At 32.5% G+C, this 22,173-nt stretch overlaps 1 protein-coding gene across 2 annotated transcripts; it reads right to left on the bottom strand.

The window, feature by feature from the left end:
* Positions 1–290: 290 nt before the first annotated feature.
* Positions 291–19,279, bottom strand: LOC146532706 (popeye domain-containing protein 1-like). Of its 2 annotated transcripts, XM_085195861.1 has the most exons (8): positions 19,079–19,279; positions 10,342–10,714; positions 10,048–10,250; positions 9,485–9,679; positions 8,213–8,321; positions 6,681–6,792; positions 5,845–6,030; positions 291–5,452 (listed from the first exon to the last, which is right to left on the bottom strand). In XM_085195861.1, the coding sequence occupies exons 2-8, from the start codon at positions 10,666–10,668 to the stop codon at positions 5,244–5,246; spliced, it is 1,341 nt and encodes a 446-aa protein (XP_085051987.1). In that variant the 5' UTR covers positions 10,669–10,714; positions 19,079–19,279; the 3' UTR covers positions 291–5,243. The 2 variants fall into 2 exon arrangements, with proteins under 2 accessions (XP_085051987.1, XP_085051988.1); XM_085195862.1 differs by lacking the exon at positions 9,485–9,679.
* Between the last annotated feature and the right edge of the window lie 2,894 nt (positions 19,280–22,173).

Below are 22,173 nucleotides of genomic sequence, written 5' to 3'. Positions count from 1 at the left end.
AAATATTTTCTTCGTTGCTTTTTTTCATTTATAATTTCGTATTTATGTGTGCTAAAATACATCCGTATATTGTTTTGTTTCGTAAATCACATGTCTAAATGAGTCTAAATGTCTAAATCACATAAAAAATTAAAAAATAATATATGACGGTTATAACTTTGTCCACCATACACTGATATAAGTTTAAACTTATTTCGAAAAGTATTTAATCGAGAATTTATTCATTGATACCTAGTCTAGCAACAATGGGACTTGCTGCGGATGGAAGAATAGGAATAGTAAATGATATACTTAATAAGCAATTGTTTTTATTAAAGACATAATAAACATGTTAATAAAGTGAATAAATACAATAATATATAATCCATAACGGTAATGTAAGTAATGCACGACGAGACGCGAGCAATCCGTGTTAGTATGATTGCTAGTATATACTTTTTAACCGACGACTTCTATTCTAAATAGCTAACGTGTATCACAGAGGCGCTCTGCCAATATCTGTTATAGTTTGCACTGTCATATACTTCACCTGTACACCTGTACGTTGTACTAGAGTGTTTACACAGTATACAGCTTGCTCTATCCCAATACAGTAAGCACAATTCTAAATAATTACCACTCAAATATCATTAAGCTAAACTCAATGTAAAGTAAATATTAGATAATATTATAAAATAAATGCGTCTAAAACACCTGCATTCAAACGCTACACTGAAATCTATGAATACGTGGATATTATCACATCGTAATTGCCTATAACACATATCTAATTATTATGAAGAATATACAAAAATGTTTACATTTCCACATTTAATATAAACTCAATGGACTAATAATATATTTATTGTTATAAATTATATTGAAATTTAACTGTTTTTTTATATTTATATTACTTCAAGTAATATTTGTTCCATTTCGATGTATATGGGTAACGTAAACTATTATTAGTCTAAATGAGCCACAATTAATTAATATTTGGAATTGTGTAAATGAATACAAGTAACTACAAAGATATAGATATCTTCGATACTATAAAATAAAGGTACATTTTTCTACAATTCTTTATCTGCTAATTTTTAACTAAATTCGTACTAAAATATTGCAGGACCTTGCTTAGTTTTTATTTAACATGTATTATATTTAATGTATTACGATAAGTATATTTATTGGAATTTTCAAATAGTTAACATATTTGGTTTGGAAGTACAGTCAAATAACTTTAATCACAACGCATTTTAATATAGAAAAATTGAATATTACAACAATTGATAACAGTGGAAGACTTTATTTAAATAATAGGTCATTACCTCTTTAACTTTCTATTAGGTATCAATCCAATGTTTTATTATTCACATGCACTTGTTGGAATAGGAATGAGCAGATAATATTAATCGTGACAATTAAATCCATTACATTAATTTGGTATTTGGAAAAAGACATTTAACGTTAACGGTTCGTTAAATACTTATTTCTTTTTATTATTTTTTTATTCTGTCGAAGTCGTCCAAACACCATGTTATCGATTCGTGCAAAATATTTAAAAACCAACAATAGTAATAATCAAAAATTAAAATTATTTAATAAGATATACATTTTGTAATAAAAATATTTGTAAAGAATTCGAGAAAATCTGTCGCATTTTATATCTTAATAAATTTTAATTTCAATTCTAGGTGTTTTATTTATCAAAATTTCACTAGCCTTTTCCAATGTCATTTTAATATACCATAAAAGCAAGGCCTACTTTTGTTATAATACAAAACGTGAACATCGAGAACAGTGCGAATCCAGCCTTATACATATAATTTAGAAGCCAATAACACTTTACATGGAGCTTAATAATGCGAAAATATCTTTATATTTGTCGCACACCGCACTTATCTCTTGTTGTTATATTACATCAGTGATTTCTATTTGAATGTATGTGTTAACAAGATGTAAATATATATGTTTGTGCTGATTTAACGAACAGTTAATCGTACGGTACACATTGTTACACTACATTAGACAAGTAAGTAACGAGACAAGAGAAGACATAGAACGATATGTATTTGCAATTAAACTCCATATAATAAAAACAGTCGAACAGAGGTGTTCTGTATGTGTTTATTCTATATTTAAGATGTTTTAATCTTGTTTCTCTATTTCTCACTGTCATTATTACATAGTATTCTCTTCGCATGTCGAGCGCTGTAAGATAGCCCGACGAGGCTTATATTATGTAAATATGAACACTATTTGCTCACTTAGTCTGAATGAAGCGACAATAACAACTAAACCGACGTGACATTTTACGATGGTGTGACGTTGACGTGACATGACATCTAATTAGAAGAGCTAACAACGTGACCCATTGAAAGTGTTTGACTGTGTAACGTGAACATTTATTAAAAGCACAACTGTCAAAATTTAAAAACGATTTTGAGTCTTATGATTATGAAATATACATATTTAATTGTGCATTTCTGATTAGAGAATAAAATTGATAGAGTGCTTCTCTCGTAATTTTAAATTTCGCATCGTTAATTTAACGGTATATAATTTTTTTCTTCAATCCTTATAATTCGGATTTCTTAGCTATAAACTTTCAAATTGTTTCATAAAGATTCGTTTTATTATTTCACCTCCTTAAAAGGATATCAAAAACGACACTTTACGAATATGTGGCTATCTAATATAACATCCTGAAAAATATTAATAAACGCCCACAAACCACGTTTAGTACATATTACTGTTTTGTTCATTAAGACACATATAAAAACAGTTCAGTCTGATTTTATTATTTCTTATCTAAAGTAGGTGTACATAAAAATCGCATTTTGTATAATTCCAATTTTGAAATATTAACAGTATGCCAAAATATGTAACAAAACCAAGAACGATTTTACTTCAATGTTATTTTTTTTCTTAAATCAAAATACAGATTTAGCTTAGAATAAAAATAAATAAGCAAATTTATAATTTTGATCACATTGTCAGATTACATTTTACAATAATAAATTCCTATAAGAGACAGACTTGTCGAAGCTCGGCAAGCATTCACAAGCTCCAATCCTTCACAAACGCTTTCATTAAATGTATCGAATGAGCTTTTTTCCTTTTTTGAATAATCTGTTTTTTAATATATCTGTTGAAATTTTTATATATATGCACATAATAGTACTGTAGAAGCTTATCTGTAATTTTCAGAGCCCGATTAGAAAAAAAACAGCAAGTCTCCATTGTCCATAATCCAATTTTTTTTGGGTTGTCACATTAAAATATAATGTAAAAAAACCAGCTTCACGCTGTATCCCGCACACAGTAAGGTAGGGTTTTATATAATGTATCTATATATAAAATATTATAAAACTGTAACATTTTTATGTATATTTCTGTTATAACATTTTGATTTATATTATCAATTTAACAGATAAGTCGTTTGGATGAACAAAAATTAAATGTTATATATAAATTTTGTACAACATATAAAATCTCTCTCTAAGTAGTCAATAAGTCATTAACACGAGCTTAACCACGATACCTGATTTAATTTCTAAGCGATGTAATGTCTTGTTTTTACCTAATAATTTTGTAAGCTATAAATAAAGTTTTAAAACATTTTAAATATTTTCAACAAAATATAAAAATATAGAATTTAGTAATAATAGGAAAAGAATATAGAGCTTTATATTACCATGTATTTATTTTACAAGAGAGGATGTTTATCTATGCAATCTAAAAAAAAACATTTTCAGCTATGTCGTAAAAATTAAATATATTTATATATTGTATGGACTTCTTAGAACCGTTCACTGAAAGACTGTTAAATTATTTCACCTTTTTCTCTTTAAACAAGGCAGCTGCATACGAGGTATATTTTGCACTTTAACACAAATATATTTCAAAATAAATACAATTATAATTATTAAACCGAGTATAAGATAACATCTTTTTACTTTAAAGCTTTAATTATTAGAACTACATCATTTAAAGATTCATTGCTAGCAAGTATGTTATGTAATGATAATGACTGATGGCAACTATTGTTAGTAACTTAGTATTTTAGTTAACTTAGTATTTACGAATCTAATGTTGTATGTAGAAAAATATTCGTGCAAAATATACACTGTAATACAATTGACTTATTCAAAGCTGTATGGATGTACTTATAACAGTTATTGTACGTATGATCATGTGTATGTATGTATTTATTGTGAATCCTATCATTCGCCTCATCTCGCTCGCTTCATTCATAAACATCGTTCAGTTTGTTCTACTTTACAGATCTTAATCAGTCATTTCCTAAGGCGAACCATTGAATACTGTAACGAAATTTTAAGAGCATTGAGCTTTACGCAAAGGTACTACCTATAGTAAAAATACATTTATTCTAACTAAATCTACTTTTCACACATTTATTACATTTTTATATTTAACACTGTCACTGAACAGTTATATCACTTTGTTCATATTTCACAGGTTAATTTCACTTCCATGTAGTGAGCACTTAGTGTTTCACATCAGAGCGAACGACACTAGTTAATATATGAAGCTCATTTTTTCTATGAAACACCCCACGTAAAACATTGTCACATATAAAAATAAAAATCACCAAATAGAACACAAATTTATCAATGTAATAAATGCTGTATTGTAAATTATACAAAAAAAATTTAATATTATAGATTTAACGAGCGTCTTTATAATACGGGGGGTGAGAAATAAACATCAGATACAATGGTACGTACTTATTGGTATGTTAATAAAATCATCAAAAAAACATCAATGTTATTAAACAGAATAATAAATGGTGGCTGTTTATTTTTAAAATACAGGAACGAAATAACAATCTGGATGGCTGATCAAAGCTTTTTGAATTAGATGAATGGTTTCGAAATTTAATCTTAGACTTTAAAATATAATTTGAAAGTACATTGAAGTATATTTCTGGGACGAAGAAAAAGTATTTTAAGAATGTGTTCGAATTTCGAACGAAGATTTGCATTAAAATTCTTTCAATTTGTTTTCAGGTAATTTAAGACTTTGTGAATAATAATGTGAGGTAAAACATGAAAACGAATTTAGCTTAACTTTAAATAAACAGGTAACACCCAATCAGCACAAACCAGTCGGATGTGTTTTTACTAAAAGTCAGTAGTATTTATCGTTCGCTCGTTTTCTCGTCATGGGAAGTTGGGCGTCGGGGACAGACAGGGGGGTCCAACCAGCGGCACCAGCTCGGGCTGGGGCCGCGGCCCGCGTCACAGTGGCTCCACCGGGCTCTCCGCGAACTTGACCTCGCGGCTGCGCCGGAAGGAGGTCCGGGCGGGCCGCGGGGGGCTTCGCCGCGCCGGCTGTAGGCTGGCGGATGACGCCTGCGCCAGCAGCCGCGGCGGCGGCACCACGCTGCGCCCGAACGGCGACTGCCGGAGGAACTGGCGAGCTACCACCGGCTGCCAGTATGAACTCCCTGTAATGCATATGAATCGTGTGTGTGAAAAATTGTTAAATATATCATTATTTTTCTAATCTTATTAAATAAGTTGTGTGTTTGAGTGTTAATGTAAAGCGGCAAAATCTATATAAAAAATTTCAAGAGGTCGTGGCGCAGGGGCACAAAGTGTGACTGTAATCGCGACTGGTTGTGGGTTCAATCCTTACCCGAGGAGATAGAATATTTATACTTCCATTAAAAATGTATACTTCCAATTCTTCGCTCTGGTCTCGAGGAAAATCGCCAAAGATCGCCGGGAATTCGGCGGAAAGTGGGGAACAGTGTGTCTTTAACACTAGGTTTCCTCTGTCTATCCTGCTATATGAGGGATACATCGTAAAATTGAAAAAACAAATTATTTCTTGTACCTTTTGTGTGCGCAGATGTAGTCCTAGAACGCCACGCTAAACTACGTAACCGGCCACGTGTACCTTCGTGCACAGCGTCCACGCTAGCAGATCGCGTAAGATGAGCAGGTTGTCCTTCTCCATCTCCGCCTAACCCTGCTCCAAGCCCTTCACTTACTGAATATAACTTATGCGTTATGTCTTTACCTGAAACGTATATTTAGCAATAAGTTATTAATACGATCTACAAGTGTCAAAATAACAGCTACGATCAGGTATAAGTACTCTTAATATAAATAACCAGAGCTTATAAGGTAAATATGCGTATACGAGAATGTGGTAATAAGTTAAACACCTACCAATATTTCCAACAAAAAGCATTTCTTTTTATATTATTTTACTTTAATAATAAAGTAATGTAAATAATGGGGGTAAATAATCTCGTAGACGTAGAGCATAATAAACTATACCGCATTTCAATCAGCAATTTATCGGAGCCTTATAATTTTACTTCAGTATTTTATCCAAGCAAGGCTTAAGGAGAATGAAAATACGTTAATTGTGTCGGGAAATTGCTACGCGTTCAGCGTACCAAGGAACAATAGCTTTCTAACATAATAATAGGTACCTGTTTTAGACATGCAAAAAGGCCCTTATAGATTTATTTAATAACTGAGCATTAAGCTATACGTGTGTGCTTTTAATTTTACCGTATTACGTTCTCTCGTGCAGGTAAATTGTTCTCTATATAAAACACTGAAGTTGTTATATACAAATACATTTATTCAATTAAGTTGTAATAAAAGGCATGAAAAGATAAGAAAGGAGAGTGCAAGTGAGAAGAAAAGTGGACTGACCTATGAGACAGTCGAGTACGACCTTGAGGGCAGGTCGGTGACGCAGTACCCGCTCCAGACGCATGCGCGGCCAGCACACGCACGTGCACACCTCCTCCGCCACCACTGTCACCTGCACAGAGGAGATGCATTCATGAATAATGTCCTGATAATGGATATTGCTATTGCTGCTTTCGTGCTGGCGTGAGAGTTTCAAGTTGAGACATTTATATTTATATAGATATCTATAGATCTGGAAATAGCACCTGGTTGTCGCAGGTAGAGGTAAGTATACTAATTATAGTATCAAAAATAAAAGGCAAGTGAAAACTTATAGATGTTTTTTTAAAACTATGAGTATAATGTAATTAGTTTAATTTTCTACAGTAACCATTTCGTGTGATTTGAAAGTATAATGTAATTACTTTATTATTTTATTATTCCAATTACTTGCAGAGATAAATCATCCATCACAGCTGCATTACATTATTCATTTCTCATTTGGAACCATTGAAGTTAATCGTGCGTAGAATCGCAATGAGGCTTGTCATTGCCCTCTAGCTGTACGAGATACATTTTTTTATTAAAATTGATAAAGACATATATAACATGCTAGCAAACAGAAAGATAATTCTTATCATTTCGTTTATAATGATATAAATTTATCGTTATCTTTTGATTAATTTAAAAAATGTATTTATGTACATACATTGGTACCTTACCGACATACAATATTAACTATTAAAATATAATCATTGATAACATTTGACTTTATTATAACATATTAGGGATGTTACTATGGTGGTTTTTAGGGAACCGAAGTCGGAGTTTTTAAATTTGATTTATCGGTGTTCGGAGCCATGGCTCTTTTGTTAAAATACATTTGTTTTTAGTTCAAGCTCAGCTCAATCCAAATAGGTACCTATGGAATTTTCTGGGAGGGAATGATGAACCTGAACGTATTAAATCATACCATTTTCATCTCTACATTCTGGGCCCAAAAATGTATGGAACCGTTTCAGTTTCCTTTACCAATAGTCTAATAAAATATATTTTATAAAAAAAACAAGGGTACATTTAATCAAAGTGAAGTTCATAAAGAAACTAATGACAGTTCTTGTCGGATGTCGTCGGTGTTATATCAATCGGAAGTCCCGACCTATCTGAACCGAAGCCGAAGGTTTGTAGCATCGCTAATTCATATCACCTGCAAATTATGCTAGCCTGATATGGTCCTTTACTTCTAAAACTTTTAAAATGTTTTGATGACTATCGCCAAAAAATAATCATAATCCACCCACCAATATTAGATAACCTGTTCACTTTTATATTAGCTTTGAGCTCTGCCACTCAACACGCAATGCCTCCAGAATTCGGCAATGGGGAATGGAGTGTCTCAACACTAGGTTCCGTCTACCTACCTGTGTGCGGGATATAGCGTGAAGCTGATTAATTTTATTTGATTTTACATAAACTATATTTGGTTGTGATACTCGCTATAAAAGTATAACTATACTATGTTTAATTAAAAATATATAAGTATATTTATATACCTGGAAGACGTCGTCAGAGAGATCGCGGTTCGCTTCCCACTCGGGCGAGTCGATGAACTGGTAAGGCTGGATATAATGAAGGTGAGTTTCATCACAACTCACTCGCATCCTTAAAATATACAGATACAGTTATATTAAGATATACATTTTACTGCTATCGTAAACATCGGTAGTGTGGTTTTAGTAACAGAATAAAATATATGGCTACATTTTTTTAATACCGTAAGTAGGTTTTGTAATCGTATAAGATACTTTTACGATTTTGACTAAGAGTGGGATCGTAAAACACGATATAGATAGAAAAATACATATTTCCTTAAATTTATTTCTACCGACTGACCAGCTTTAAGATGTTCTATAAGTTTAAAATATATTTTACGTATATACATATATTAGGATATACATAAATATAAATGTGTTAAATTACCATGCGTTGAATTCATATTACTTAAGTTTCTAAAATCTAAAGTAAGAACATAATCTTTTACTTAAGTTGCGCAATACAAGCGATTCCGTTACATAAATATGTAAGAAACATGTGTGATGTAGAAATCCACACTAAACAAAACAAATAGTTGGCGGGCTCGAGCCTCGAGCACCGACATCAAGATTCAAGACAGCGCCGAACGAACTTATAGCAAAATGGATTTTGACCGCGACCCGACTTGCGTGGGCAGGGCCGCAGGGGAAATTGCTTGCTTTGCCTATTATAAGTATAACTAACGTGCAGCAAAATGCAGTGCGCTACATCTCCAATCTCCACACGATATATTGAACATTATCAATTATACTTTGTATATTATGTTATATATACATATAGTATACATATATATTTATATCGACGACACATGGGCTATATTGAGTACGTCGCATGCTGCTTTTTCCCAATGGAATAGTACTTCGACCAACCCCATAAAAATATCAAACACACATTAGAGAGCACTGTTCTACAAAAAAAAAAACTAATAAAAACCATACATACTATTCTATAAATATGTACATACACTAAACCAATTACAGCTTAATAATAGTGCTTTTATTTAACTAACTTCATCCACGTGACATAATTATTGCGTTGTATCGTTTTAATATATTTATTAGAATATTTTTTAAATACATATTTCATTCATACATATTTTAGTTATATTAGTTTTATGTAAGTTCCTTATAGAATGTAAGTGTTTTAAATTATATAATGTCCATAATCCATACTTAAAAGATGTCAACTGAATAACAGATATATTTATTCTCTATACTTGAGGGATTACGTACTTTCCTTTTAATAATATTGATAATCTTTCATCTGCAGGAGTCACTTCTTCGAGCGCGTATGCTTCTCCTGGTTCAAGTCTTATAACTCTTGCTTCCCTAGTTAACTCCTGAAAGTGCTTCTTATTCACTTTCAAGGGCTTGAATAGTTTCAGGTACAAATCAGTCAGCTCTAATGACAACGCCGGTGGAAGAAACCTGAGAAAATGTAGCTTAAAACAGAACACGAATCTAAACCTAAGATGGACAAAACTCATTACGTCACCTGTTATTTATATCTATATATGTACAGTAAATTTGAAAACGTATACCTACTCTAATGTTTCTAAAAATATTGGCAATCATCTCTAAATTTTAAAGTTAGAATACTAAGAATTCTTAATAAATCTATTGTATCTAAGTAAAAAGTATGCAACTTTGATAAGCTAATTAGATATTCCAAACATCTAAAATTCTATAAAAATACCCTTTAAATGTAATCGTAACTAAAATAATCAACTGTGTTAAAAGATATCTAATCATTTGTATTTGATTTGTGAATACGGAAATGACTACACTTATATTACCTTATAATTAAGAAGACAGTGTGTATTGAATTAACAAGGACTAGTGCAAGGCTCCAGGCTAAGACATCAGGTGCGCAGACTTCGGCGCCCGCCCACATACCCATCAAGACCGCACCCGCAGCGGCCAGCGCTCGCAGCACCAGAATACTCTGTTTGAAACTCTTCGGTGCAAGGAAGGCAATTGCGAAGCACAGATTTGCAGCCTATTAATGATAGGAACGTTTAAGATTAAATTATAAACATCGTAAATATTCAAAGGAGTTAGTTAATCGAGAAGATGTAAAATGTAAATACCTGAAAGAGATCTTGCTGAGCGCTTGTCCACTTGGCACAGAACCAGTGGTTATCGCGGTCGTCCGTGGCATTGGCGTTGAGGAGGTCGTAGTCGGTGTCGAAGGTGGCGTTGATGCGGGACAGGTTGTACGCCAGCGTGGCGTTGAGCCAGGGCGCGGCGGTCGCCGGCGCGGGGACGGCGGGCGCCATGCTGCGCTCGCGCACCGCCGCCCGCGCGCCACCGCCGCCGCCCGCGCGCCCCTCGCGCTGCCTCGCGCCGCCCCCGCGCCTCTCACCTGACACTAGACGATTCAGCTGGGCTCGCGCTTTTAGTATTACTAGCTCCATCACCACACCCTGCCCCCCCCTCGTCTGGCCAGCGACTCCACCCTAGCTGCAACAATTTACGAGTATTGCTTCGTTCACTTCACGCTAAAATATTGCTTCATGAATAATGTAAATTCATTGTCCTATTTTTATTCGTAGTTTAAGTTATCATCCAATTTCATTTTAAATTGCCATTTAAATAATTACAGAAAAACGTCTTGTCTACAAAGCACACCCTAATCGCTATTCTATCAAAGCCACTACCTTAAAGTATATGGTAAAGAAAATCTTTGCAATTAAATTCATTTCATAAGCGCTAGTTTAAATAAAATTGCTCGAACGACTTTGAATTGGAAGCATTACGACTCCAACGCCTGTATATTTCAATAAACTTTTGAAAGATAGAAGACGACATTTTTAGTAAGGTTTTAATATAGCATTTATATATAAGTTATTTAAGAAATTCAAGATGTAAAAAGATTGGGAATTTGCATGCTAAAAAATTCAAGCTTGAAGTTTGTGTATTAATATATAATATTTAATACGTTCGTTATTTGAGTAATATTTATATTGAAAATGTTAATTGTTAATTCTACCAAAGTATAATATATGTACCTAATGAGAATCTAGAGATTATAGGTTAATCTAATAACACTAAGCCGATGTAAGGGTTAAAGTAATTGTAAGTGTAATATAGCCTTGAGTCCAATACGTCATTATTTCCGCAGGTGCATATCGGAGGTGTTTCAAGAGTCACTCATGTGTGCCGATTAGAAAGCACGAATGCGAGGGGTCGTTTAAGTTTTCATTTTAAAATACATAATGAAATACCTAATGATTCCATGTACGTATGTATTTTTATACTCCATTAATAAATTAATCTATCATAATCATTAATTATGATATAAAAAAATCAAATTGTTGATATATAATTCAGTAAATATTTTTGTCATAGTTTTCATAAAATTCGTTCAGTTGGCTTTATGTGGTTTAAATAATAAGTGTAACATGAATTCTCTAAATACTACAAACGCATATTGTTTCTATATATATAAAATATAAAAACTGTGAAATAATCTTACTTTCTAACAAAAGTAAATAAATAAGCAGCAAGATTAGATTGAAAATATATTGAATTTTCTTCGAGCTTCCAGAAACACTTTAATGCAATTATATAACACGAGACGTCAATTTAAACACGTTAGCGTCGCAGCTTTATAATTGACATAAATAACGTATCACGTCTTTATTTCTTTAGTTATAGTTTAGTAAGTTGCTAAGGTTTTTAGAAATCGTTATCCACGCTTGTCTGCCAATAAAGCGGGATACTCGAGTTTATTGCAAGTTATTACATAAAACACGCTTTACTGTATATTCTGCTATAAAAGTAAAGTTTGCTATTAGTGTCCATATATGTCGGCGGTCTAACTTGCAGAAGTAATGCAATTTAATGCAAATGTGGTTTGTACTCGTAGTGATATACAACTCGCTACACATAAGACTTTACCGGCACTTGGAGACTTAAATGTTACAGTTAACATGATCAAATTTCTGAGGATGTTTTGATTGGATGGTAAAAATATATATTATAAACTAGTGGGCCCCGCAAGGCATCGCCCGCTTTTTCATTTAAGGGTTAGTTATTTAAGTACTTTTATCTTCACAGTGATTAATTAAAATGTTTTGGATTGGAATTAAAATTGTCGTACTTAGAAAAATGTTCAGTTACTTTATATCTATCAGACCAGGCGAATGTAAATATTATCTATATATTTCATTTCCACGAGTGAGGATCCAGCCTACAACTTGTAGCATTACGACCGCACGCTTGTGCCCTGCGCCACTAAAAATATATTAAATATGTTCGCTTATACTGACGGCCAATAATATGTAAATTCCTATCCCCTATTTTTAAATGATATATTAATATAATTTCGACTAGTCGTAATGTATAGCTATAACTATATCGAATCGTTATGTATTCGTGCCGTTTTGTTTTATCAACAGCTTTTAATAGAAAATTAAATTATTTGTACGTAAATTCGTAAGTTCCATCCGGAACACATATATATTTATTTAAAATTGTCTGCAAGGAGGGGCATGTCGCCAACAAATTTAATATTGTTTCCAAATAGAAACTTAAATATACTTTGTAGAGGTTTAAAAGTTGACAAATGCATAAAGTTTGACACGAACGTCACATACCGCCAAATTGATTACCTGCACACAGTAGAATTTCAAAATGGCAAATGGTTATTTTCTTAATGTTTTAATTAACATGAGACTTTAAATGTTAGGGTTAGGTTCATTTATCTGCACATTTCATCCTCATATAATAAATAGACACTAAGTCAGTAGAGAGTTTTAGTTTAGAGACCTCATCCAGTACTAACAAAATGATATACAACATTTTCAACGTTGATAAACGTTAGGTAGATACTACCTAAACTTAGAAAAATGACATACGTTAATGAATGCTATCAATTTAATTGACACCAGCGAGACGCAGCCGCAGTTGGGAAACGACTCTAAAACTGACTGTACACTCGGTCGTTATCTCAATGGTTCAAAGGTTCAATACCCAATAGGGAAATGTTTATCAACATACGTATATAAAACTCTCCTGTTACTCAGTTACTGATCCAACACTCACAGCTGGAACATAACGTAAAAATACGAATTTTGTAAGGTCCTTGAGGAACATAGAAGAGGAAGAGATTTTCCTATAGGAAACAACAAGGTGTATTTACTTAACTTTTATACTCTTTTTGCATAGAATATTTTTATATTATTTAAATTATCATATTCGGGTTAAGGAGAATGTCTTACATATATGTATGATGTTAAGCTAATTAAGAACAGCTTATGCTTGCTTATACGTGTATGCTTGTTTTAAAAAATATTTACTAAGAATAGAATACTAGCAATTCATTTATTTAAAAAAACAACAAAAGAAGCCAATATTAAACATTTGTAACGTAATTTATTTTTTGCTTTAGTATGTATACATTGTAATCAGTAATACAAGTAAAGTTATTGTATATAATAGATATTGTAAACTATTCTGTAATATAATATTTACTATCATCTTCTTACCGTAACATTTCATTGTCACTGTGTATAATATATTTTATATTATAAGTTTATGAAGCTTATACCTAATAAATTTCATCTAATTTAGATATAAGGGTCATAATCAGAAAAGTGGACATTTTCGAATTCGTAACGTAACTGATAAGTAACAACACTGATAATGTTTGTTACGAAACTGATGTCATAAGGCATTATACACAACAAAATAAGGATATTATATGAATAAAACTATTGTTTTTTTATTTAATGAGACACAGATTAAAATTTTAAAGATTCAATCGTTGAATTAACAGATTATAAATGTAAGAAGAAAACATAACAAAGTGACAATATTAACAATATAATAATGCTAGTTCGTAACGTAATAAACTTATATTTCTAGTTAGAGATCACAAAGTTAATGATAAAATTAAATCCACTTTAAAATATATCAAAATTTGAGTCGTTATCACTGGAATTAAGTTTCATTCTTTGTAAGTGTTTATTCCGCATATCTTCATATTTAATAGGATTGGTCTTTTTAAGATGCTGTCTATATCTTTTATGTATTTCAGCATTTGACATAGGAGCCATGACGCTTACTGAAAATACAAAAATATTTCATATCAAAAAATAATAATCACAAAATCACAACTAATTTCAGGAAGAATAAAAAAATATTTTTAACTAAATCGGTTCAGCTGTTTCTGAGATTAGCGTGCACAAACACAGACAAACAAGCAAACAAGCAAAAAACTTAAAAATAATTATCTTTGGTTACTTTACTTTATGAAAAGTCACTAATAGTTTTTTTCATATGCCAGCAATTTTTTTTTCTTATATACATATCTTCCATATACAAGCACCGGTTCGATACAATTTTATTATAAACATATATAAGAAAACATTGGTACCGTAATTGTGAACTAGGCTTCATATTTTCTCAATTTCGTTACGTAACGAAATATAACGAAATTGAGAATGAAATCTGAGAAATTCTAACCCTTTTAAATATTTGCTCATAAGCCACGAGTTGCATCTACAAGCACTGAAGTTCTTTTTTGAGATTTTGTAAAAAGAAGCAAATAACATAAACAAGAAAACGAAATTATAGAATACTTTCCAAAATAAAAGCCGTTTATAACCCTGAGATGTAATTTCACGCATTCCCTCTAAAACATTTGAACCCCTCTACTGCTGCGAGTACACTACTGGTTGTAGCTACGATAGCATTGACTTTTAGAAATATGGTGCCACAACAAAAAACAATATTAAACACCATCCAAAATAATTGCATTCATAATTTAATTGTACGTTACTAGCCCTGAGTAACAAAAAAGACAATATTTTGGGACAAATTTACTTAATTCATATATATTATTTATTAAATAATATATCAATAAAAGTACTTTTGTTTAATATTTTGCATAAAGTAAAGTAATATAAACATATCTGAAATCAAATAAAACCATAAACATTCGTAACAAATCAATTCTTAAAAAGTAAAGTGGTGAATGGGACACGAAAAATTGTATGGAAGCATTTTGAAAGGTTTTTTGCAACTAACAAAAAATACTATTATTTGACATAATACATTTAAAATATTACAAAAATCTTTAAGTTAATAAATAAATTTATCGTAAATGGCAAAATATTTAAATTATCTTTAAAATTGTATTTTTAAAATGCATTCAAAGTAGCGGGACAAGAAAAGACACAAAAAGGACACTTTTTCTGATTATGACCCATAATAGTCCACAGAGTATAGAAGTCAAATGCTAAGTTAAACAGAAATAAATTCTAAGTACGCCACAACACGCGCGAGTGCTCCAAATACCCGCAAGCTACGAGCTTCTATCAGATGGAAGTTCTCATTGAAATATTTTTTTGTTTTCACATCTATAAACTTAAATAAATCATTTACAATTTAAAGTATACGTATATTTATTATAAATCTTTAACATATTATATTAATTGTCTCGGAGATGTTTAAAAACATTTTCCTATTTATATAAGTTATTAAATTTAATAAATATTATAGTTTCGCAATTTAATTTGCGTAGACTCTATGACCCTTATTTTACTACTTCCATTTACCCATCTGTAATGGTCCTGCGTTTAATGTTGCAGATCCCTAATTTTTATATTAATTTTTATATGGAAAATGCTCATCACTCAAAAACTTTTTTGTTAACGATGTATTTAATTAGTTCTTATATTATAGCTGGACTACTATGATGCTGCGTCAGGCAATTAGGTGTGCCAGTATTCGAAATTATTTATGGCCTAGATCCTGTCTAAGCCATAAATCACAAAAAAGTTAAATAAAAACCGTTCTGTAATTCAAAAGAACTGTACAATGTCATCAAGGTAAAGAATTTTTATTCAGTTATATTTTTTTCATCTTCAACTCTTATGAGAAAATATTAAAAGTACAGACACAATATTTTAACTGTTTTATTATTTTATAGATTGCGGTTAAGTGAACTTAGTAGATTGAGAAAACGCCTACAATTATATAGGTACAGCATTTACCATAACCCCCAACCCCACCCCCCAATAATATATTTTATAACTTTTTCAATTATTCTAACGTCACATTACAAAAAAAAAGATAGATTGATGTTTTAATGGAATTATTTTTTTCAATTATACAATTTTTTCGTTATTTTCAATTACTATATTCAAATATCGTTATTTTCAGCTGTGGCGGCTATTCTTCACTCGCTATGTTCCGGTCGGTTGGTACCGGCAGTCTTATTTAAAATTAAATTGGCATGAATTTACACAGCAGTTGTGCCGAGAAACGGGAATGCACATACCCATGTGCTATAACAGAAGTAAGTAGATGTGCATTCGTAATAAAGTGTAGCTGTTCGCATTCATTTTAGCTTAGTCATACGTAGCGAGGGTGAGTTGCTGGCACTGCCACCAGGCGACAGATTGTCGCGACCCACCAATATCTTCTTACATATCAACATAATGCGCTCAATCACGGTCTTTGCTGTTGTGAGAATAGGCAGAGCTATTTATTCTTTTCCTTATTTTCTACATGATAATATATGTATCGTAATCCACGGTCTACTAGTTTCTTTACAACATTTTGCACCCATTACAGTAAATACTCGCGGCATTTTTAAATCGGACCAAATAATTCCACAAAATGTGGAGGCTATTTCATTTTGTAAGCAAAACATTATGCAAACAGTCCTCGTATGAATTTCCGTTTTAGAAACTTCAAAAAATATCCACCAAGGACTGGCTGTTGCATACTTATGTCATAGACTCGATATACTTTAGAGTAGCAACCCGGCTTCGCCCGCTTGAGCTACATAATTCAAACGTTTTCATATAATATGATCATTTTAAAAAGAAATATCTCTATCCTATACTGAAATTGACATTGAATTCGTTAAATTATAAAGTAAATAAGATATTTAGTCCAAATTCTATTTTAGATATACCTATATCCATCCTTATCCTTTTTTCTATGCTTAAATAAAGTAGGTTCTCTCAACATTAAATTTAAAAATAAAAAAATCATTTTCACGCTACAGCGGAATACATCCCACATAAAGCAGGGTAGGCAGAGGGAACCTAGAGTTAAGATACTCCGTTCCCCACTTTCCGTCGAATTCTGGAGGCATTACATGTTGAGTGGCAAAAATGAACATATTAAATATTTAACTTCACCGTGGGAATCGAAGTCAAACCCACAACCGTCGCGTTTACAGTCGCACGCTGGTACTCCTGAGCCACGATGGCTTCAAATCACTATCTATCAGTTGTGTAGGATTAAATTTTTATTATTACATTTATACGATAGTACTAAATAATAGAAAACAGCATTTTTATACTTAATCAATTGTCGTCCGTAACTCTGCTTGCGTGGACTTTATGATGTTTGCCACTATCTCTATTTATCACCAATTGTTATTTCAACTTGCTGCAGAATGGCAACGATAATCTAGTGTTGAAACACTTAGTATGTTGAGTGGCAAAACTTAACGTCCCGCTGTTTTACAGAACGGGTAAATAAAATCCATTTAAATATAATAATTTCAATAAGTGAAATCGAACCCACAGACGGTTTTACAGTCTAACGCTGTCCCCTTGCACTACGATGCACTTCATTTGCAATTATTTCTATTTGTCAATAGAAACCGACCCGCCATACTGTACAACTTTTACTAAAATAATATTTTTTATTTTAAATACTTTCGCTAAACTGTTATAATTATTCGTTAGGTGTTCCAGATGTGTAATTATATTATTATATTATGTAAAAGGAAAATGCCTATCACGCTGCAAAAGTTTTACTAAGAGGGATATTTTATTGTTTCTTATATTTAAACAGGACTATTATGAATGATGCCAATTTCTAATTCGATTATAGCCTGCTCAACAGTTTTACTACAAAAAAATTACATTCTAATACGCCCAAAAATTTCTGAACATGTAACTGTAAGGACAAATAGATTTTTACTATGAAAATAATCATAAACGCTCTAAAATATTATTTACAGTTATAATAAAAAAAATATATGATTACTTTACAACATGTGTCAACGGAGTAAGGCATGAGATTGATGACGACAGCTTAAGCTTATCGACTGGAAGATAAAGCTCTATGGCCAATGTTGCGTGATGAAAGAAGTAAATACGCACGATGGCCCGACTTGTTTCCTTGCAACGAATAAGCCTTGTTTGATATTAACTATATCTGAAACGTCACGTTGCAGCGTGGACTCTATTGAGGACTCTATTGTTAAGTTAACTTCTATGTAGATATACCTATGTATTAACTAGTTGTTTGTTTTTAAGTGGCTCAGGAAATCATTTAAGATATAAGGAGAAAATACATACCAATCAGAGTTCAATGATGACAAATAAATGAAAAACGTATATTAATATCGTCGTCGACAAAAAATGTTATTAATTCTTTGTTTTACAATAGTATATGCTAATAAATATAAATAAAACCGTTTAAATAGTGTTTTAAGTCAATGTTTCTCATTTAATTATCTATCAAAATATCAGATAAATAGATAAAAGTTAAAAATTTATGCATAATCAAATGGATTTCATTTCCGTTAAAGAGGTACTCGTACGCATTGATATGTGTTCGTGGATTCGTGTGTATATTCATTCAAATAAGTCATAAGGAGATGGTATTACATCATGTAACAACAAATAGAGAATCGACAGCTACGAGCACACGGACCGTAGCGCTCTACGAGCCCTACGCAACTTACGTAGCCTACACTAATCGGCGGTAAAAGGTCATGTTCGTCTAAGGATTTTTTTATCGACCCCGAGATGGCAGCGTCTTCAACCACCGAGATGCGAGGCCGCTCACCTGAGCAGCCGAGAAGGCGTCCACTCCCGCCCACTTGTGGCAGCGTCTCTAGCGTCTCTAGCAGGGCGTCGGTCACGGAACGTCCGCATATCTTGCACTTTCATGCCGTACCATCATAAAGCACCACAACAAGAGCGAGCGAAACTCGCGAGTCGCATACTAGCACTCGAGTGGCGACGGACCACGCGGCGAGGGCGCTCGGCCGCGGGGCGCTACTGCCGGACGGCCTGCCTCGCCGACACGGGCGCGGCCCCGGCGCGCACGCGCCCCCCCGCCCGCCGCCCACCGCGCCCTCGCGCCCTCACGCCCTTACTCGCATCTCGCTACTACCTACTTAGATATTATCAATAAAATTATTGTACATAAACTCGTCCTGTAACAGACTAACCGCAACGTATTCGATTCCGCGGTTGAATTGGTATCGTTACTCATTTTGAACTTTAGTAAAAGATAATACCCTAATGGAAGATACTGACATTTCTTAGCGTATGGAGGCAATAAAACATTGAAAAGTATATTTTTTCTGTGCAAATGAATCAGTGTCAGTTGACTGGTAGTATTGACACAATTATCGGGTCCGGCACGGATCCAGAATTTTTTGGGTGTCGAGATAAATAAACAAATTATCTGATTCAGTGGTTGTGAATGTTTCAATTTCTTTGAATTTTACGTATATTATATACAAGTGGCCCTCGCGTGGCTTCGCCCGCTTGTACAACTCAATTATTTTTTTTATCATTATAAGGACAATATCTACACATTGTTGATAACTCTAGCCTACTTAATAAAACACAAGTATTTAGTAGCAATATTGTCGCATGCAATTCTTTATATTGACATTACTTTTTAACCGACTTCTGTAAGAAAAGGAGGATATCAATTCGACTGTATGTTTTTTTTTTAATTTTTGCACCGATTGAAATAAAAAAAAGACATTAAATGTTCAATGAATCCAATATGCTTTTAAATCAGTTAAGCCACAAACAAAACATTTAAAAATAATTGTTTTGGGTTACATTAATAAAGGCCCCCAATATTTTTTTTTCTTATATGTACAAACACCGATATGTTACGATTTTATTATAAGTATAGATATACATTGGAGATGGAATTGTCAGCACCACTTTAAATGAAACCACAGTTTTAACTACTCTATAAAAGCCTAATATAATTCAGAAAAAAAATAATTCCCAAAAATGAAAAAGTTATTTTTTCAAACAAAATAAATGATAAAATTATCGTTTTAAAATAAAACGCCGTTTGTAATGTATAACATAGGCACGCACACACTCACATGTCAAAGCGGCAACGTCGTACACTTATGTCTGCGTCACACGAAATACAGGTGTGGATAAAAATCGTGAAATGAAAAAAAAATCCTACGTCCAAACTGTTGAGGTACCTTGATTAATTTTTTTAGCTCTGGGATTGAAATATTTTACCCTATATGCAGTTTCAGTTAAAGAAGCGCTGCCTCTTCCACCCTGTATATTGATACTACGATACTATTAGGTAAGAGCATTAAAATATTTGTAAATACAGAAGTGTCGATTTTAGTAAAGAACTTTTCGAAGAAGAAATTTTCACTATCATTGAAAAATCTAATTTATTAAAATACTCTTATTTTATATCCATATATTAAATCAAAATAATTAAAAAGTATTGAAAGAAAACGCCATTAATTATTTAATTTGGTGATATGGCATACTTTATTTATGAGGGCTTGCAATAGCGGGCTCTGCAATTGAATGTATAACTGCGTGACGATTAGCAGCTGGCAGTGGTCCAGCTATGGACGGGACTTTGCACTGACTTAGCTTTACCATCTCCGTCTATGTAGTAGATCCTAAACAATTAAAATCTCATAAATCTCTGTGGAAAATAAATCACCGTTTCCAAAATTTGAAAAAGTGTAATGAGAAATAAATGGAATTTTCACCAGAGCTCAATAGACTGCAATGAAAGATCCGTTAGTCATTTTCAGATTCATAACTTATTCTGCATAGCCGGGCAAAGTGTCAAGACACTCAGTTCCATTGATTTTACCTATTTTACCTATAAGTTTTTTTCAATATCATAAAACGTCACAAATGCTTTGATTCAAAGTTGACGTCCAACACTAGCTACAACGACAAACAAGCAAATAGATGAACAAAAATATCCTTTTGATTCATAAATGTAATTATCTTAGATATTTCTAATGTATTAATTTAAAAAGTAAAAATGTTTTTCTAGCTATCGATGGAATACAAATGAGCTTTATTTTTAAACCAATGTTATTGTGGAATAAATTTTAATATACCTAAATTAATTTTGAACAAAAAGTTGAAAAAAATTACCGACTTCAAACAACAAACATAAAAAACTTATAATTTATCAGATTACTTAAATGAATCCTATGAACTCTTGATAGAGCATATTTAAAAAAAATATTACACCTCTTTCCATACAATTACAAATAGTAAGTATATATTTATGTACGATTTAAATACAAGTTGACCAGCTATGTTATCGATTAACTTGAGGCTTATTTAAACCTTTTTGTGACTAACGCTATAGGCCATCTGATAACACTCGAAACGTTAAATCGTATAAAGCTTAAGAATCGCTAGTGTGGATAAGACGGCACCACTGCTGCTAGTGCGGGCCGACCAGCCTTGACCACCTCGTGGGGCTCATGTGATTCTTATCTTTCACCTATTGCAACGACCTCTTCAATTGTAAACCATTGATTTGTTTTAAATAGTGTAGACTGTTTTCACGTCGCCATTATGTAGTTAAGTCGTCTTAAAAATATATTATAGGTTTAATTTATCATAGTATATTCTATTTTTTCTTGCAATTTGTTAAGAGACAAAGTTATTCCAGATAAGAACGGCATGTCGAGAATTGAGTGATGGATCTTAAACTCTTACGGCAACCGTATAATTGTGGACGTAGCTGATATTCTCGATACTAATTGTATTTGTTATTTTATTTTATCCATAGGTTGGAATCATCGCTTAAGGAATTCCTCTAGGTATATTTTTGCTTATAAAAATAATAAAATAACTTAAGGCCCGACGCGTGGCCCAGTGGTACAAGTGATTAAAGCG

This window comes from Heliconius melpomene, chromosome 13 (assembly GCF_056956725.1).
Source record: "Heliconius melpomene rosina isolate 202511_hmr_F chromosome 13, ASM5695672v1, whole genome shotgun sequence".
Taxonomy (NCBI): Eukaryota; Metazoa; Arthropoda; class Insecta; order Lepidoptera; family Nymphalidae; genus Heliconius; species Heliconius melpomene.
This window is presented reverse-complemented; position numbering and strand designations above follow the sequence as displayed.

What these genes read in the sequence shown, in the direction of transcription:
- LOC146532706 (XM_085195861.1), bottom strand. Translation starts at nt 10,668, where the DNA reads ATGGAGCTAGTAATACTAAAAGCGCGAGCCCAGCTGAATCGTCTAGTG. An exon ending in TCAATATTATTAAAAGGAAA is followed by an intron (nt 8,322 to 9,484) that starts GTACGTAATCCC and finishes GTATATTTTAAG; the next exon opens with GATGCGAGTGAGTTGTGATG. An exon ending in TCTCTGACGACGTCTTCCAG is followed by an intron (nt 6,793 to 8,212) that starts GTATATAAATAT and finishes TCCTCTGTGCAG; the next exon opens with GTGACAGTGGTGGCGGAGGA.